The 17,856-nt window shown below is 42.9% G+C and overlaps 2 protein-coding genes across 3 annotated transcripts; one reads left to right on the forward strand and one right to left on the reverse strand.

The window, feature by feature from the left end:
• Nucleotides 1-366: 366 nt before the first annotated feature.
• On the forward strand, nt 367-7,550 carry gdi1 (GDP dissociation inhibitor 1). The gene is made up of 11 exons (XM_026367357.1): nt 367-935; nt 2,097-2,204; nt 2,411-2,510; nt 2,690-2,824; nt 2,943-3,141; nt 3,330-3,461; nt 3,593-3,692; nt 3,819-3,990; nt 4,442-4,586; nt 4,702-4,756; nt 4,879-7,550. The coding sequence occupies exons 1-11, from the start codon at nt 891-893 to the stop codon at nt 5,029-5,031; spliced, it is 1,344 nt and encodes a 447-aa protein (XP_026223142.1). The 5' UTR covers nt 367-890; the 3' UTR covers nt 5,032-7,550.
• Nucleotides 7,551-7,762: 212 nt separating this feature from the next.
• itih6 (inter-alpha-trypsin inhibitor heavy chain family member 6) lies at nt 7,763-17,659 on the reverse strand. 2 transcript variants are annotated; one of them, XM_026367360.1, is made up of 17 exons: nt 17,246-17,659; nt 16,669-16,704; nt 15,411-15,565; nt 14,025-14,135; nt 13,679-13,926; nt 13,252-13,421; nt 13,016-13,132; nt 12,704-12,875; nt 10,982-12,577; nt 10,829-10,861; nt 10,498-10,515; nt 10,302-10,349; nt 10,183-10,212; nt 9,992-10,036; nt 9,792-9,905; nt 9,336-9,719; nt 7,763-8,536 (listed from the first exon to the last, which is right to left on the reverse strand). In XM_026367360.1, the coding sequence occupies exons 1-17, from the start codon at nt 17,357-17,359 to the stop codon at nt 8,274-8,276; spliced, it is 3,654 nt and encodes a 1,217-aa protein (XP_026223145.1). In that variant the 5' UTR covers nt 17,360-17,659; the 3' UTR covers nt 7,763-8,273. The 2 variants fall into 2 exon arrangements, with proteins under 2 accessions (XP_026223145.1, XP_026223144.1); XM_026367359.1 differs by having other exon boundaries at nt 13,249-13,421.
• Between the last annotated feature and the right edge of the window lie 197 nt (nt 17,660-17,856).

Below are 17,856 nucleotides of genomic sequence, written 5' to 3' on the forward strand. Positions count from 1 at the left end.
CAATTAATGAGCAAAGTATTGTAAGAAATTGCTGTGCAAAAACATGGGCTGTCATCATACTGAATGTGTCATAAACAAACATGTGATGTTTATAATGCAGCTGTCAATGAATGACAGGTACACCTGGCAACTGTCCATGGTGCTGACATCACTTCAATTTTGTTATTTCACTGCTCGTCTCATCTTGATGCACCATACATGCATCAGGTGCCACTGTATTACACAAAAAGTAAAAGAAAATAAAAAGGTACAAGTTAAACAAACGTGACGGTTATTGGAGGCTGTTGAAAAGAGCTGCGTGCGTTCAGTCAGTGAGAGCAACTCCCATCCACACAGCTGTGCAGGCGGAGGGATACCAGTGCCTGCATCCACGCAACGCTGCGCCTACGACTGGAAAGGAAGGATAGAAAAGAAGACAGAGACTAAACCCAGACTTAGTCACAATACAGTTGAAATGGCAAATGGCATAAAACTCCAAGCCAGACTCTAAAACGACACTGCGCATACGCATAAACGCGCGATGACGCGAGCTCAGAGCGGAGTTTCCCATTAGAGACACGTTTTCAGTTGGAGTCTATTGTGTGACAACATAGGAAGAGGGAAGGAGGATGCGCACTACTTCCCGACGCGCAGTGACATTGTTCTAGAGTGCTCCACGATCAGGGCCATCTTTGGTCGTCCTCGCCGGTGACAGTGTGGACAGCATATTCCCCTGGTCCTCAATGTCCTATTACTAACAAACAACATTTCCCGTTGATCGAGCCACTTGAAGCCCAGAGAAAGGGAGCGAGCTTCCCGGTGCGCGGACTGACAGGCATTCTCCTCTTCAACACTCTTCGTTTGTCAAGGCAGAAAAAAAGAGGGCGAGACGGGAGAGGCGGTGAGACAACATGGATGAGGAATATGATGTGATCGTTTTGGGCACCGGACTCACAGTAAGTAGTCAAGCTCCGTTTCCTCTGCGCAGGAACGGGTGTGAGCTTGCAGACGGTCATTTAAGCCACACTACAGGCCCGCTTATCTCCACTCCCAGGATACAAGTGAAAGCCTCTCGCATCCCTGGGCGCTGGTGACATTACTAAATAGTGATAAGAGATGCGCCTGGGAAATATGTTGAAATGTAGCTGTGGAGCTGCCGGCGGATCCCCGGTGCTCCAGCTGCTGCTGCTGCTGCTGCTGCGGTGGTTTGTGGTCGCCACGGACGGCTCAGCGCTGTGTCCCACCCAGCAGCATCTTTTAGGCGTAACCCCACACTGTGTCATGGTCCTCCTCGCACAGGCAGGCCTCCATCCTGAGGCTGGCGCAGGCCTGAGCTCGAGTTGATCGCTCGGGTTTCTTCCCTGCTGCCGCTCTCGCCGCAGTTGCCTTCACTTATCACACCCAGTGCGGCACAATAAGCCTGACCCCCTGTATATGATATTAATCAAGGTTATTACACGCATTGAAAGTCGTTATCACATGTGGTTTTGTATATATTCATACCATATATTTTATGATGCAATAATGCATTTAAATAACCTATGCACTCTTTTTGTCATTATTTTTATTATTTAATATTATTATCATTATTATGATTGTTATTGTGACAGTGGATATGAATACATGAGCGATCTAGTCGCGCATGCGCACATCGCCACCACAGTCCTCCCCTGCTGCCGTGTCAAAACCTCCTAACTTGCACATACACTCACTTGCCTGTGCATTAGGTACACCTAGCTGTGACTGTTGTAGTGTAAGAGTGTAACAGCTCTGCAGTAAGTCCTATTAAACCCATCCTCAGTGATATGAGCAGGGTGGCAAGATAGTAATACCAGAGAGATAGATTTAATAAGAGAAATATACTTCTTTGTTGGTTTATTAGGTACACCTGACTAAAAATAATGCAGGCGAACACAGCAGTTGTGGAGTTTGTTCCGTTTTTGCTTTAGTAAAGTGTTTCTTCAACCCTATGGTAATTTTGGAGGATGTAATTAGTTGATGTCAGGAATTGACTGACACCTGAGGGACTTCCTCCCCTCTAAGGCATGCTCATCTGGTGTTGTGTTCATGTTCATATTGATGGGTCACAGTTAGATGTTTAATGTTGTTTTACACAGGAATGCATTCTGTCCGGGATCATGTCTGTGAATGGGAAGAAGGTTCTGCACATGGACAGGAACCCATACTATGGTGGTGAGAGCTCGTCCATCACCCCCCTGGAGGAGGTAAAGGGCACATGGGATCTATAAAACCAATCAATATATTTTTACGTCCCTCTGTACATCTCGTTTTACTTCTAGTGCTACCATCTGCTGTTTTTACTGTCTTCATTTGTGTCTTATGCTGTGTGATACTCAAGATTCTGTGAGCTTCACAGGTTCCAGCCTCACATGATGTTGTTGATGTTTCTGTTTCCTGTTCTCTGCCACAGCTGTACAAGCGCTTTACTCTCCCAGATAGCCCACCTGAGTCAATGGGCAGAGGTAGAGACTGGAACGTTGACCTCATCCCCAAGTTTCTCATGGCCAATGGTCAGTCTCTGATTACTAGCTAGGTGTACATAAAGACAATTACTGCACAATTATTAATACTGCTAAGGTTCAGGGATAAGGCTTTACGCAATGAGACTGCTTATATTAATTTATACTATCAGGGCATTAATTGTAATTTAGTGGTAAATGAAGAAGATGTTTGTCTTGGTGATTTGCAGGGCAGCTTGTGAAGATGCTGCTATACACAGAAGTGACACGGTACCTTGACTTTAAGGTTGTGGAGGGAAGCTTCGTCTACAAAGGAGGAAAGATCTACAAGGTGCCGTCCACAGAGACTGAGGCGCTAGCTTCAAGTATGTTGCCTTAGCACATGTCATCATTACTTTACCAGCAAAAATATCACAAGCAGGCTATTCAAACAGTGTAATAATCACAGTGTTATAGCGTAACGCAAAGCTTTTGTATTTCCAGATCTGATGGGGATGTTTGAGAAGCGAAGGTTCCGTAAGTTCTTAGTCTTTGTGGCCAACTTTGATGAGAATGACCCCAAGACCTTTGAGGGTGTGGACCCCAAAACCACAACAATGAGGGACGTTTACAAGAAGTTTGACCTCGGTCAGGATGTCATTGACTTCACCGGCCACGCCCTGGCCCTCTACAGGACAGATGAGTAAGAACAGCAAAGGACAGCATAGCACTATTCCCAACCAATTAACAAGTGGCTACATTTTACTTTAACAGCTGTATTTACAGCCTTTCTGCTTTGCAATTTTTGATTTTGCAGCTCTCATCAGCATTTCCAAATGCAGCAGACAGGTGTTTTCAGCAACTTCTGTTCCTTTTTTTCCCCTTCATCAGCTATCTTGATGTTCCCTGTTTGGAGACGATCAATCGCATCAAACTGTACAGCGAATCGCTGGCGCGGTATGGGAAGAGCCCCTACCTCTACCCACTGTACGGTCTGGGAGAGCTGCCACAGGGATTTGCCAGGTAATTGAATCACTTTTGAATATATGATAACACAAACTGTGCTGTAGGTTGATTTTAGGGTTAGTTGAAGTAGAAAACAGAAATAGAAAACAGCCGATGATTTTAAAGGTCTTACTTGCTTGTTACCTTAGGTTGAGTGCAATCTATGGAGGAACCTACATGCTGAACAAACCAGTGGATGAGATTGTGATGGAAGATGGACATGTGGTTGGCGTGAAGTCTGAGGGCGAGGTGTGCTGCTTTATCTAACTATATCATAACAAGCATTAAATTGGAGACAAAGTGCGTTTATTCACTGTTGTATATTCAGCCTGAGAGCATTAAACCCTTCAAAGCATTTATTCATTCCTGCTGCAGGTGGCTCGTTGTAAGCAGCTCATCTGTGACCCCAGCTACATCCCTGACCGTGTCCGTAAGGCGGGCCAGGTGATCCGCGTAATCTGCATCCTCAGCCACCCCATCAAAAACACTAATGATGCCAACTCCTGCCAGATCATCATTCCTCAGAATCAGGTTAACCGCAACTCAGGTGAGCATCAGTAGTCATGTTTTCTGACGTGCAGCATTTAGTTGCTTAGTGTTTTCCAAACATCCTTATTTATATGACATGATAATATAATGATAATAATAATCCTAGTGACTGTCTGATTAATATAGCGGAATATTCAGCAGATAATGAGCCAAATATTTCCATTTTAGTTTACTTGAGAACAAATCAGAGCTAAAAGTTATAGATATTGGTGATACTGAACCTCCATTCATCAACTGGTCAGACACTCAAATCAATGATAAAATCATTCTATCTACTGGATACAAAAACAGGGAGTTGTTTGCTACCAAGCTCACAACCACCACCACCCGAGGATAATTTATCACTGTTGTGATTACACATTGTTAACAGCTTCCCTAAGTGGCCAAAAGTCAGTAAATAAAGGTTTCAACTCTCATTTGACTTTGTCCTCTCTTTGTCAATTCTACAGACATCTACGTGTGCATGATCTCCTATGCTCACAACGTGGCAGCCCAGGGGAAGTACATTGCCATTGTCAGCACCACAGTGGAAACCAGCGAGCCCGAGGCTGAGATAGAACCAGCCCTGGAGCTGCTGGAGCCCATCGACCAAAAGTCAGTCCATTAACACACAACGTACACATTTACAAATGTACATACGATAAACAAATTGAGGAGAAGCGCAATTCATATCATCACTTTACTTACCAGAGATCATTGCTTTTAACAGGTTTGTGGCTATTAGTGATCTTTATGAGCCCACAGATGATGGTACTGAGAGCCAGGTAAGACCTGTTTTTTTAAACACTGCAACTATAAAGAGTGTTTCAACATCATTAGGGTTCCTAATGATGTTGATGATCCCTTGTTTTATAACAGTTATTGAATGTATTCATGTATTGCCTAGGTCTTCGCATCAAGGTCCTACGATGCCACCACTCACTTCGAGACCACTTGCAACGACATCAAGGACATCTACAAACGTATGACCGGGAGCGACTTTGACTTTGAGAACATGAAGCGCAAACAGAACGATGTGTTCGGGGAGGATGAGCAGTGAGCAGTAGAGAGGGCGGGGCTGGGAGAGGAGGCGGGGTGAAAGGGACGAAAGATGCAGCAGAGTCAGCGTAAAAGGGCCAGTGGGGGGGGCAATGGGGTCTGCCTGAGCACCCCTTTAAAAACAAAGGGGTGCAAAGTGGTGGGGGAATGAAGTATAGAGGACGGGATGTGTTTCTGGGCTTTGCCTGTCCTGAGCCATTTGCCTCCTTTTCCTTTTATCCCCCCTCTCTCTGTCTCGACGTGTTCGAACACATTAATGCTCACACACATACACGCTGTTCAAATACTCACACTCCCTATCTCTGTCACTGAAAAGCAGGGTTGATACGGTCTTTCATTCCATTGTAGAATTTACAGTATAATCATGTCTTAAATATTCTCATTAGAGGTGAATTTATTACTTGTTGCTGATTTTTGAAGCATTTCACTCTTTCTGTAACGTCTTTCTCCTCATATCGGTGGTTGGGTTGGGGTGAATGGAAGTCGGATGGCATTGAGAGGTTTCAATTGCGGGCTCTGACATGAGAGACCTGTGATGGCTTAGCATAGAATCCTCTAAAGGGTGTTCTCCAGTTGACATGCATGCATCTTTTACACACAGTAGTATTGTACATAGACTTAAATGACACTGCGGTATGAAGGCTGGACCATTCCACGCATCGCTCCTGTCAACCCTGCTTTCACTTTTCTCTTACTTGGTCTTTTACCTGTGTTTTCTTCAATAGGCTCTGCTCCTTTTGGCAAAAATCTGTTGATCAGGCAAAATAATGTGATTCAAAAGTGACATATTAATGGGCTGTTCTGTCAACTTTGCAATGCTGTTGTGTTCCCTGTGCTAGCGAGCAAGCTAACCAGTGGCTATTACCTGTCTCTCCCCCTCCCCCGAAAAACCTTGTTGCTTCATTTATCTCTGTTGTATGATGTCATTTTTGAATTTGAATAGTTTACGTTCTAACATTTTAAATTATTGAAGAGTTTTATTTCTGTACACGTGGTGCAGATTTCACTGGCTGAAGTTATGAAGTTTACAGAGCCGAGGTTGAAACTGTGGATCTTCAAGTGGAAAGTTTCAAAAAATAAAGGGAATGTCGGTAGCTGAACAGAGGCAGGGAAACGGGTTTGTGTTTTGGTGAAGGATCCTGGAAATTATGTGAACTCCGGTTATGGAAGTGTACGTGGGAATTGTGTTGGATTGGGTTTGCATGGTTTCGCTTTTGAGTGAAAAGAGGGCGAAGACTGAAATTTCAGCTCATAGTGAAAGCACCAGATTGTGTATTGGTTGTTTCAACCCTTGTGTATGTCACTGATATAAGTCCCCTTAGAGACTAAATCCTATGAATAACTAGTTGTTCCATAGAAGGAAAAGCTGGAATCTCCAATAACTTGAAAAGACTTTGTAGCATAGCAAATGTATGAAGCCACAGTTACAAGTCCCGACCCACACGAATGAACCAAGATGCTTTCATTTGGTTGTAGCCTTAATTTAGGGTCTAATTCACACTCGTGGGCCCTTTGAGGTATCGACTGCTTTGTTTTAACTAACAGTCAGAGACAGGTCGAGTCTTGTGCCAAAAATGGGGTCTCTGTTATTGGCAAAAACCTGCTGGCAATGTTCAGTTTAGTCCAGTTGGTGTGCTATATGCTGCTCTGCAGATGTGTCTGGATGCTACAGAAGGAAAATAGTTTTCCATCACATCAGGCACACCTGAGTAGCAGCAGCTCGTCATCTGCAGCACACACTCACTTAGAGCCAGACTGATCTGTGACTTGGCTTGTTACACTTCATCAGACAGACTGTTTTCCTTTAAAACACTGAAGCAGTTCCACTTTATCCACCACAACCAATCCGTTAACAACTCTAAACAAAGTTATTACGTGTTGGGGGGTGATGATGTGTCTTATTGCTATGCTCTATTTATTTAAATGTCACTGACGTATCATGGAAAAGCTTACTTCAAATGCTGAATATGCTATGCTTTTAGCTTCTGTTCAGATGATAGAATGGATTTTTAAAAGTCATGCACACCGAAATCATGTTGTTTTTTTGTTTAGTTTTATTTGCTGTGTCATGTGTTATGTTTACCTTATTTAGTGATCATTCCAGTGTTGCATCATGATTTAATCTAATTACTAGCATTCCTAAGAAAAAGGTTTTGTTGGAAGGGTAACAGCAAGTTGGACATGGAGCTGAAATCTAAATCTGTGCAGCTGTGTAATCACTGCAGTCTCACACTGTGCAACATTGTGTGTGTGTGTGCGTACGCGTGGTCTTCATCCACATGTTATCGGCTAAAAACTGGAATACTGTTTACTCTTTAAAGCCCTTCCCCACTCCCACCCTCCCTCAGCAGTGTCTTCTCTTTTTTATTTATTAAAAACAAAAGCCTTGTGTGTGGTTGTACTGGTTTTAATTTCCATCCAGTTGGGCCTCTGAAAACCACCATAGACAATATCCCTTGAAATTGACAAAAGAAATAGTTCAGGCTGAGTAGTAGAAAAACTTAACTGTCCTTGTTTGATCACTAGTATGTGAAAAATGCCTAATGTCTTGTGTAACAAATAAAACAAATTAAACTATGAATGAAATGATAGAAAAATAAAAAGCACATGGCAAACCTGGAGAAAAACAGTTCTGTGTTTCTTTTGGAAGATGAAATCGCTACATCCAACTTTTGTATGGGAATATTAGCTGTACATACACATAATAGATTTTCATTACATTAGATTACACTAGAAAATACAAACATATTATCATCCCATGATGATACAGAAGAATAATCTGCTATGTATCTTTGAAGTTGTGAACAGAGTTACTGTGTGAGGCACAGCACAAATGGACATTTTGTGGTTGCCATGCAACCAGGAGAACATTGCATCTCTGTCATAGTTACAGAGCTTGAATTCAGTTCATATTCAGCCATGGAGAAAGCACAAAGGCATCATTCAGTCCTTCACTGTATTTGCAGAACCATCCTCATCATTTGGTCGTGTAGTTGCAGTTTTTCACTGTAGTCTGTAGTTGTATGTCTTCCCCACTTTTCTACTTTTATGACCACACCTGTGTTTGTTTGTGTCTGTCAGCTCCTTATTGAATATTAGACAGTCCCATTCACAGACTAGGGCAGAGTCTTTTTAGCCTTGTAGATTTCCAGTTCTTGTTCATTCTTTGTCCATGCCTTGATAATAGCTGTGACCTGAGCTGTTCAGCACAGAAGCACAGAGGTGGAGTCGACTCAGCTAGAATTACACACGATCCACCACGTAGCTCTCATACGGATGACCCAGCAGTCTCTCTATTTCAGACTTAGGAACCACCCAACACCTGCTAAGGTGGCGTTTCCCCACTGTGTCTTTAAGCGTCTTGTCTTGCAAAGTGACTGGCACGTGCTCTGAATCCCACCTCAGGATCCCCTTGTCTAAAACTTTCTCTGTATTAGCCCGGTGAGCATCCCCAGCCACATGATCCTTCACCACCATTACAGTCATGTCAGCATGCTGAAACTGGCCTGTAGGCAGAAAAGGGACATCAGGATTAGAAACAAATCTAACTACAGTTACTAAGTACTGTACTAATACTGCATATTTTTGGATTCAGAACACTGTTGTAGCTGTTTAAGGTAGAGATACAGTAGTTTTGGATGATGACTGATGGAGTACAAAGAAAGATGAAACCTAAAGTCCGACACACGTATCTGTGCTAATTTCTTGGGGATTAATCTCTAATTTTTAATGAAATACAATAAATAATAATCATCATCTCTTTAGGTCTCAAACAAAGAAACCATCTATAATGTTTAAAGAGGAAATCTTACTTTGGTAGACGTGCTAAAAACTCACTACTTTTTATGTATTGTACTAAAGATTTGCATTTATGACCTTAATAAAGCTTAATAAAAGGTACTATACTTGATTAGTAGTATTTTCTTTCCAACAACACTGGATTGTTACCGCGATGTAAAAGAAAGAAACATTTTACCTCTAAACTTCTAAGATGGTTTAATTTAAACTATTCAAACTGGCAATTTATTATAAACAGGTCTGATCAAAGTCCAAATGTGCAGATCCTCTAGGGTGGGGAGGGGTTTGTATCTGTATATAAAACAACTTTAAACAAACTATCAACAGTAGTATGAAAGGATGAAAGGCCATGTGGCCGTTAAAATAGAATTTACAGACTCTTACATGTGAAATACTGTCATACAGCTGAAAGTCCTCTCAAATACTAATAACTACTACTTTTGATCATTTGCTCCTTCTAAGTGCACTTTGCTAAGTGCTGCAGTAATAAACTGGTATGTGCATTACCCAGCAATCCTTGGGTTGAGGCAGAAAGCCCCCGACCATCTGCGATGTAGAAACCCAGGTGAGCCATCTGTAGGTAGCTAGGGTGTTTATAGCGGTGGAACAGGACTAGGAAGCGCACATCATTGGCCAGCTCAATCCAGCAGTTCCAGTGGTTGTCCACAGTAACTGTCACACCCTGCCTTGTCACAGACCCCTGCTGATTGATGGGAAGAGTTTCCCGCCCTTCTCCTTCCACCACTACAGCATCCAGAGAGAGTGTGACCATGATGTCACCAGAGCCGCCTGTGGCTGAGGAGATGGTGAGCTGGTCAAAGTAGGTTCGGGGGCGGTCTTCTAAACCATGCTTGGAGGGAGCCCCCATCAGGTGACCATCCACAATGATCCCTTAAAGAGGAAGGAAACCCATGTTCAGTGTACACGTGTCATTTTTGACATTCAATATTATTGAATGCATACCTCTCTCTGGGTCCTCTAACAGTCTGAGGACATCATTAGCGCTGCCATCTACTGTGAAACACAGGTTCTGATGGAGCTTTGGCAGCTGGATGACAAAATGGGGATCTCCATCAACTACAACACAAAACACTGGTCATTAATATGACATGTCTACATGAAACATGCAACTTCTTATATTTATAATCATAATGATCCTTAACCTGATGAGGAGAAGACCCCGATGGTACTCAGTCTGGATGTAGATTCTAAAAGCACAAGACATTCAATAAAAGGACAGTTTCCCTCTATCCCAAGAACTGAAACCAGTCACAGGATGTATTGCAAGCTGGATTTCTATAGTTATTTATATGTCATTTAACCCCTGCAGCTGTAAATAACACTGAATGCTTACCAAATGACCCTGTATCTGCAGTGTCATCCCCTAGAAATGAAGCAGACACATATTTTACAAGGAACCAATTAACAGCTGTAGTAGAGTTTATAAAGAGGAAATAAAACATTTAAACTTACAGGTATCATAGTTGAGGTCGTAGTCATAATCATAGGTAGCGTCATAGTCTGAGAAATGAAAGACAATAGAAGTGAGAAACTAGAGAACTAGAGACTACTAGAGAAACTGGAGATATTGTGCTTCCCCCCCCCCCCCCCCCTTTTTTTTTTTTTTTTACTGCAGACAACATGATATGAAGTATTAAAAGCTACTTACCTTTTACAAGGTCAATATCTATTTCATAGAGGAGACAAAAATGTAATTAACTGATGACTGATTGAGCCCAAATGCTGCAATATACTGTAGTTGATTATCATGGTAAATCATAATTAAACAACTGTCAAGAGTATCACAGTCAATTCTAAAGAGGATATTTTGCTGAAAATACATAATAAATGTAGGACTTGCAATGGACTAGTTTTACGTTGTGGTATTAGGAGTTTGAAAGCAATTGATTAGAGTATATCATCCACTAGTGCATTTAAATAGATTTATAACAGGTAAAATGCAAAAGCATTAAGAAGAAGAAGAGGAAGTACAGTTTTACCTTTCCTCTGAATCTGAATGGAAGTAGAGACATCTAGTGGAGAGATAAAGAACATTAAATTCAGCTAGCAACTAGTTGGGACACTGGAATGATTTATTTGATTGTAAAGGATTGATTGTAAATTTGACTTTATGAATGTCAGACAAAACCTACCCAGAAGCCCTGCTGCCTCCCATAGTCGTGGTCCGTCTGTTACACCAGGCATAGGAGAAAAGGTGGCTGATACCAGGGTGGCAATACTCAGATCTTTGCCACCACCTGAGTTTGTGTTGTTGTGTTCCACATCCGGCGCCGAGGCCGGGGTCAGAGAAGTGAGCGGAGACAACAGCTCGGGCGGAGCACTCGTGGTTTCAAGCTGAGGATCATCTGGAGCAGATGCTGTGCTATTCTCTGCCTCTACCGGAGAGAGAGTTGTCTTTCCTGTGCTGAGCTGCGAGATAAGAGGTCTCACGGGCACGGGTGCAGGGTCAGTTCTGACTGAACTCAGTGGAGGTGTGGTAGTAAATGCTACCTCAGGAGCAGTTGTTGTTTTGGTGGCATTGGGGTGATGGGTGGATACTTTTCTAGGTGCAGGGGGTGGGGCTGTTTTTAGAGCATTATGTGGGAATGTAGATATCTTTCCAGCAGGAGGAGGAGAGTTCGTTTTAGAGTCATTCTGGGAACGAGTGGGCTTTTTTCTGAGTAAAGGTGTTTGGGCTGTTTTGATGGAGCTGGGACTTGAGGTGGTAGTTCTTTTCTTAGATGGAGAAACTAGAGTTCTAGCTGTGGACTCTGTGGTGATTCTTTTTTTAGTTTGTGGTGTATTGTGAGGTGGCTGAGGAGGGTCTGGTTTTGTTTTGTTAGGCCTGGAGTTAGAAAGTGAACTATGCTTCTTTGCAACACCAGAAGCTGGTATTTTGATAGAAGCTGTAGCTGTTGTAGCTGTGGTAGCTGTGGTGGATGGTTTTGCAGTTGTTTGTGTTTGAGCTGCTACGTCTACATCTGGCTTAACTACAACTAAAGATGTGACTGGTGTTACAAAGTTATATTTTAGGGAGAGGTTGGTGGCCTTCTCTGCCAGTAACCTCTGAGCTGCAGGGTCAGTGCTATTCAGTTTGGCTAGTAGCAGCTCTTTGATGGTGAAATATGCCCAGAGACGATGCACAAAGCTGGAGATCCCTTCTAAACCGTCTGAACAGTCAGCAGAATCTTCACTGCCATTCGGCTTTTCATGGGAGATCAGCACATCATTCTCCAACTTCACACGCTGCTTTGAATCAGTGGCAGACATCGACACCTTCAAGTCCTTAACCCCTGGTTTAACCCTCCCAGCCACAACCAACTCGGAGCCTTGGAAGTAGTTTGGGAACACTGAGCGTGTGATGTCGAACGCCTGATCATCCAGGTAGGACAGCTGGATGTCCGATAGCAAAGGGCTGGCTACTTCATCATAGAAGCCCTTCAGCTGCAAGGCTGCATCTGCATCTTCATACACCATCCTAGCTACACCTCGGTTATCCAGAGCCAGGCGTTTCAGAAGGAGGAAGTCTGCATCATCTCCAAAGGCAAGACCAAACAGAGAAGCTGCGCCTAAAGTCTTCTTGGCATTGTTAAGGATGGTGTCACCAGCTGTTACCCCAATGGTTGCCTCGCCATCAGTGAGGAAAATTATCAGAGGGACGCGACGGGATGACAGGTTGATAGAAGAGCCAGAGGATGGTGGGTTGATGAGTTGGGCAGCTGAGAGCAGAGCTGCATTGATATTGGTCCCTGATACAAGACAAGAACAATGCAGAATATTAGTGTCGAAGGTGGTGTGCAAACACTAGAAGAAGAAGTTATTGATCAACTTTTACTACAATGCAACAGCTCAGACAATATCTCATTTCAACTGACATCCTTCCGCAATAATCATCTTCACATAGTCTTTAGCATCTTGTACGTTCTGACGAGTTGCCCGCACTGTTCGGCCTTTCTTCCAGGTGTGAACTTTGTCTGAGAAGGTGATAATGTTGAAGTGATCCCCCTCTCTCAGGTCCCCAAGGATGGTACACATGGCCTGCTTGGTCTACTGACAGAAATGACTAGAATTATTGACAAAAAACTGTATAATGTATAATCTGTAACCGAATAATGTACCTTAAATGTTCTTTATCTAAGAACTTTAGCTATTAGTCCATGAGGCTTTGAACAAGGTGTTCACTTTACCTGTTTTATCTTGGTGCCTATCATTGAGCCACTGACATCAATGACAAATATGACATCCTTAGGAACCACAGGAAGTCCTCTGGGAGCAAAGTAATGTACAAAGTAGCCATCATACACCTGTGAGAGAGTGAGGACACAAAAAAATGTTAGCAAAAGACTCGTTTTGCTGCAATCAACAACACAGTGATAGACATACATGTGTATTAGATGAGCCAGAAATAAAAACTACTCACGACCTGGATATCACCCATGGGGTCTCTGAGGTCCACATCATACTGAATGATGAAGTCAGCATCAAGACCTTTGGAGGAAATGCTGCTCTGCTGTTGCAATGTGGGACTGTAGCAAACTCGAGCACATCCAGTGCTCCGCTCAATGTGAGTGGAGGCGGGGGCGTCTTTATCACCTGCAGGGCAAGAGCAACTTCCAAGTGAAAGCCATGTAAAAGCAGTTCAAATGGTTTAGGGAACAATCTCATGTAACAATGTTTCCAGTAAAGGGGTGGGGGACAGGGACATTAAGTATTAGCTTTCTTAATAAGAGATGTTATCCAACCAGTGAAGACTACTGGGCAGTATACTTGTTCTTTACATCAGTGGGGGATTTGAAAGTTGCCTCTAATCAACCAATGTATCTTGATTGGTAATAAATGCCAGATCTTACCTTCAGTGATGTTGGACAGCAGTCGGCTTGTTCTGAGAGGAAGCACTTTGATGAAACTGATACCTGTCCTCTCTAAGATACTAACATCTAACGTCAGGTTCTGAACAAGTTGTCCGGGCCTCAGGCCCAAACTGATCTGATAGTGGCCCAGTCGACGAGGCAATAGCTCCTCGTAGGTCAGGGAGAAGGATGTCAGAGCTCCTGATGGCACACTCACAGCCACACGAAACTTTTCAGTCTCTCTCTCCCTGCAACACAGCACAATGAACGTGAGGAAAAAACATGCTGTCAAATGTTATATTCAGTGGTAGCTAAAGATAAAACTTGAATTTTGCATGTCACTGACTTGGTTGCAACAAGTCCAGCTGTTTTTCCTTGCTTCTTAGCAGCGTCATATATTTTCCTGGCAGTGGCTCTTTCCTTAACCTGGGCCACATACACCTTGCCATTGGAGGTGCTGATAGGACAGGGGAAAGCAGAAGAAGAAACAGCTCTCTGTGAGAATCAAAGTGAGAAACATGTTCGGCCAGCATTGAGTTGTTAAGCGTTATTGACTTGTATTTCTACAGCTATCATAGAGCTGCTTCACAAACAGACATGCCACTTTTTTCAAGATAGATCAAGTAGGTCAATGACGCTGTGAAGGAGCGCCACTCTTCTACACACAACAAAATCCCAACCAAAAACTAAGATCCAATTCACAAAGTGCACTTCTATAGACTTTGGTGACCACCGATGTCACGCGACAAGGTCCTAAATCAAAAAATCAGGTCAAATCCTAACAAATATATGAAAAGAGAAAATAAAAAAATTCAAGGGATAACTAAAATAAACCCACAGGCTTGAAGCGGCCCTTGTTTGAGAAACAGAGCAGAATGGCATGAGAGAGCCGAGTGGAAAATGGAGGCGCTTGTATTTATATGTGTGGCTGAGAGGGTAAAGGAATGGCTGCACATCAGTGACCTACACACAGTTCACACACAGACCTAAACACAGAGTTCTTAGTTTCACATACAGAAATGCCAAAGAACTAACGCCATATGTTTGCCGCAGAATTTTTCCCTTTGGGTATGTGCAGACAGGTTGTATAGGTTCTGAGTGTGCATGTGGAAATATGCATGTGTGCAGGTCTGTGGAATAGAAAAATGAAAGAGAGTGTCGTAGAAAGAGAGATGTGATGGTTGTAAACGCCTGTAAACATACCAGACTCACACATATGTAAAATATCCAAGTCGACATCCACCTCCATGTAGACATACAGAAGACGTAGGTGTGTGCAGCATATCTAAACTGGCAGAGTGCCTTAGTAAACTGGGTGGGGGAGAAAAAGGGGACTGGGCAAACCTTCATTTTCTCTATTAACTTTCTGACTTGCTTTTACAAAGCTTAGTATTCATCTGCCCTCAGGTTCCCCCTCCTCTTGACCTGCTTCCGCTCCCAAATCCAGCTTCATCTCGCCGTTTGGCTTGTTTGTTCTGTTTATATTTAGCATTTTTAAAAGAGAGCGCTTTCCAGCCCTCGTGCTAATCAAATTATCCAGCTCCTCTGGACTGGAATTTGAGTTCCTTAAAGAATTCCTCTCAAGGTTTATATCTGGGTTCTACTCATCAGGACAAACATCACTCTTAACAGCAGGGACACATTTCTACATGCATGAATGTGAGTAAGGTAATGATTGGTTGAACCTCCGGTTTCATAGAAATGTTCGACATACTGTAGGTACCTGACTTACATGGTAAAGTTGGAGATGAAAGCAGAGGAGGGCAGGTCCACCTCAAAGGCAGCCTCCTTAATGACGGGGAGCTGGTTCCACACTGAACTCTGGACTGTGGTAACAGCATAGCGGGACACCACTGAACACTTCACGTGGTAGGCTGTCACCTTTAACTAGTGGCATAACAAACACACACACAAGTCAGTTTAAAGGTTACAATGGACAGCACTGAAGGAGGGGATTCAGAGGGAGTGTGAGAGGAGTTTTTATCAACTGAATGCTAGAGAGGTTGGCTTATTGAACTGATATGACAGTTTTAACTCATATAGCTCCAATAAGAGCTGGAATCATCCCAACAGATCATACCTGCAACACCACCACTTACTGTAGATCTGACTGTACTTACAGAAGAAACATAACCCTCACACATAACTGCTGGCCCGCTCCCCTTCCTATGCCACAGGTTGCCCTGCATCACCCTGGCAAGTCAAGAAAATAACACAAAGTAGGTCCCCGCATGATGTCTCTTCCTCTCGCTTGTTTACTCGGGCAGCGCCGGCGCCTGTTGAGACAAATCTGGTCAGGGCCGGCCACATTACTGCCGGGACGAGGCGACAGGCAGGAAGAAGAGAGCCACATCAGCCTTCCAACTTGCTGGTATTTTGGAAAGCTGTGGTTTGCGCTGCACAGACTGATTTACTGGTCTTAGGAAACCACTTCATAGGTAACACTGAAGCAAACCGAGGGGAAACCATAATGGAGCTACTGATGATGCTGTGAGCGGTGCTGATTTGTAGTGTTTAGATCTATTATTTCTGTATGAATAGCTGTGCTTATTTATAGTTCTATATAATACACCCTATAACTTACAACAAACTCTAACTGCAAGTCTCGTAGCATTTTATTTTTTTATTTCCATATTTTTGATCAATCACAAACACATTTAGATATCAAACGTGCTACCTAATTATTCTGACTTCTTACTCAGTTAATAATGATACTACTACTACTACCACCACCATCACTACTACTACTACTACTACTACTACTACTACTACTACTACTACTAATAATAATGTAATTATTATTGTGGGGCCCTGTAATTCAACACAAACAAGTTACATAATTTTTCCTCATTAAATCTTGTCTTATTTTTTTCCATGTAGGCTCCCCACAACTATTTTATTGATAATCTGTAAATACTAAATACACAGTAACTGAACAATTGAATGAACTGTATGTACAGTACTGATACATACAAACCACACAAACTTACCACTGGTTTTGCTGCTTTGCTTTGACGCTTTATTCTCTGGAAATGAAACAGGGCAGCAGGTCAATCATTCGACAAGTCAAGGGCTAGTTTTAATAAAAGGTATCTCAGAGAGAGCCACATTATAATGCATAATCACATTTCTTCTTGGCATAGTTTGTTCAAAATAACTTCTTATGGAAGCAACCTCCACAATGTGCCTGTGTGAGAGTTGGGTCAAGATTTTGTGTCAAAATGGTCTTGAATCAAAGTCATTCATGAATGGAGGGGAAGTGGAACTGGAAATAAATGCTCTCAGTGTACACAGGGCCAATGAGAGTGCGCACTCTGGTCTCCAATGTTAATTTTGAACTCAAGCCAAGGCTGAGTACATTACTACACATCCTGATCATTGTGAGGAATTTAACTTTAAAACACACTGACACTGACATGTTTGAGGTTCAGCTTCTCTTGGTGAAATATTTAAATAAAAGGTTCTGTTTTATTCTTATTCTCACTTTGTCCTCCACAGGGATGTGTTCACTGACTTTACTGAATTTTGCCACAAATAATAATTTAATAATTACAAAAACATTCTCACCTGTAAAAGTAGATTTGTTCCGAGGCGTGCTTCATAATCTCCTGTCAATCCCTGCTGCACATAGAACGTGAAGAAAACCAGAATGCACAGATTTTTTAGGTTCATAATGTCCATAATAATTCAAGCTGAAGCTCCAAAATGCGTTCAAGTGTCCCGGGGTCTGGCTGAGGCAGCTCGTAAAGCAGGACGACGTGCGCACACCTCACATTTTACGGGGGCAGTCTCCCCCTTCCTTCCCTTAGTTTCTCCACTGCAGTGACAAAAAACAAGCTATCTCTATACTTGTATATATGTTGTGACAGGAGTTTAACATCCGTCAGGTCAAGAGCAAAAAGTTTCAGTCTGAAAGTCTCAGCTGAAGAAACGCGCTGTCAGCGTGCGTCCGTGCGTCGCGCAAATGTGGGAACTGCTGCCACTGAGGCGCGTCAGAAATGAGGGATGACTCTCACCCACTCCTCTACTTGAGCATTTGTGCCGCAACCAAAACACCACTACCTCCTCCTCTCTGTCGGAGTCCACCTAAAACTTCTCCAGTCCGGTTCCTAAATTCCTCCCAAATGCCAGTTTTCTTTTCCCTCGAGTGAATTTTCACAAAGACTCATTATTGCCTG

This window comes from Anabas testudineus, chromosome 7 (genome assembly GCF_900324465.2).
Source record: "Anabas testudineus chromosome 7, fAnaTes1.2, whole genome shotgun sequence".
Taxonomy (NCBI): Eukaryota; Metazoa; Chordata; class Actinopteri; order Anabantiformes; family Anabantidae; genus Anabas; species Anabas testudineus.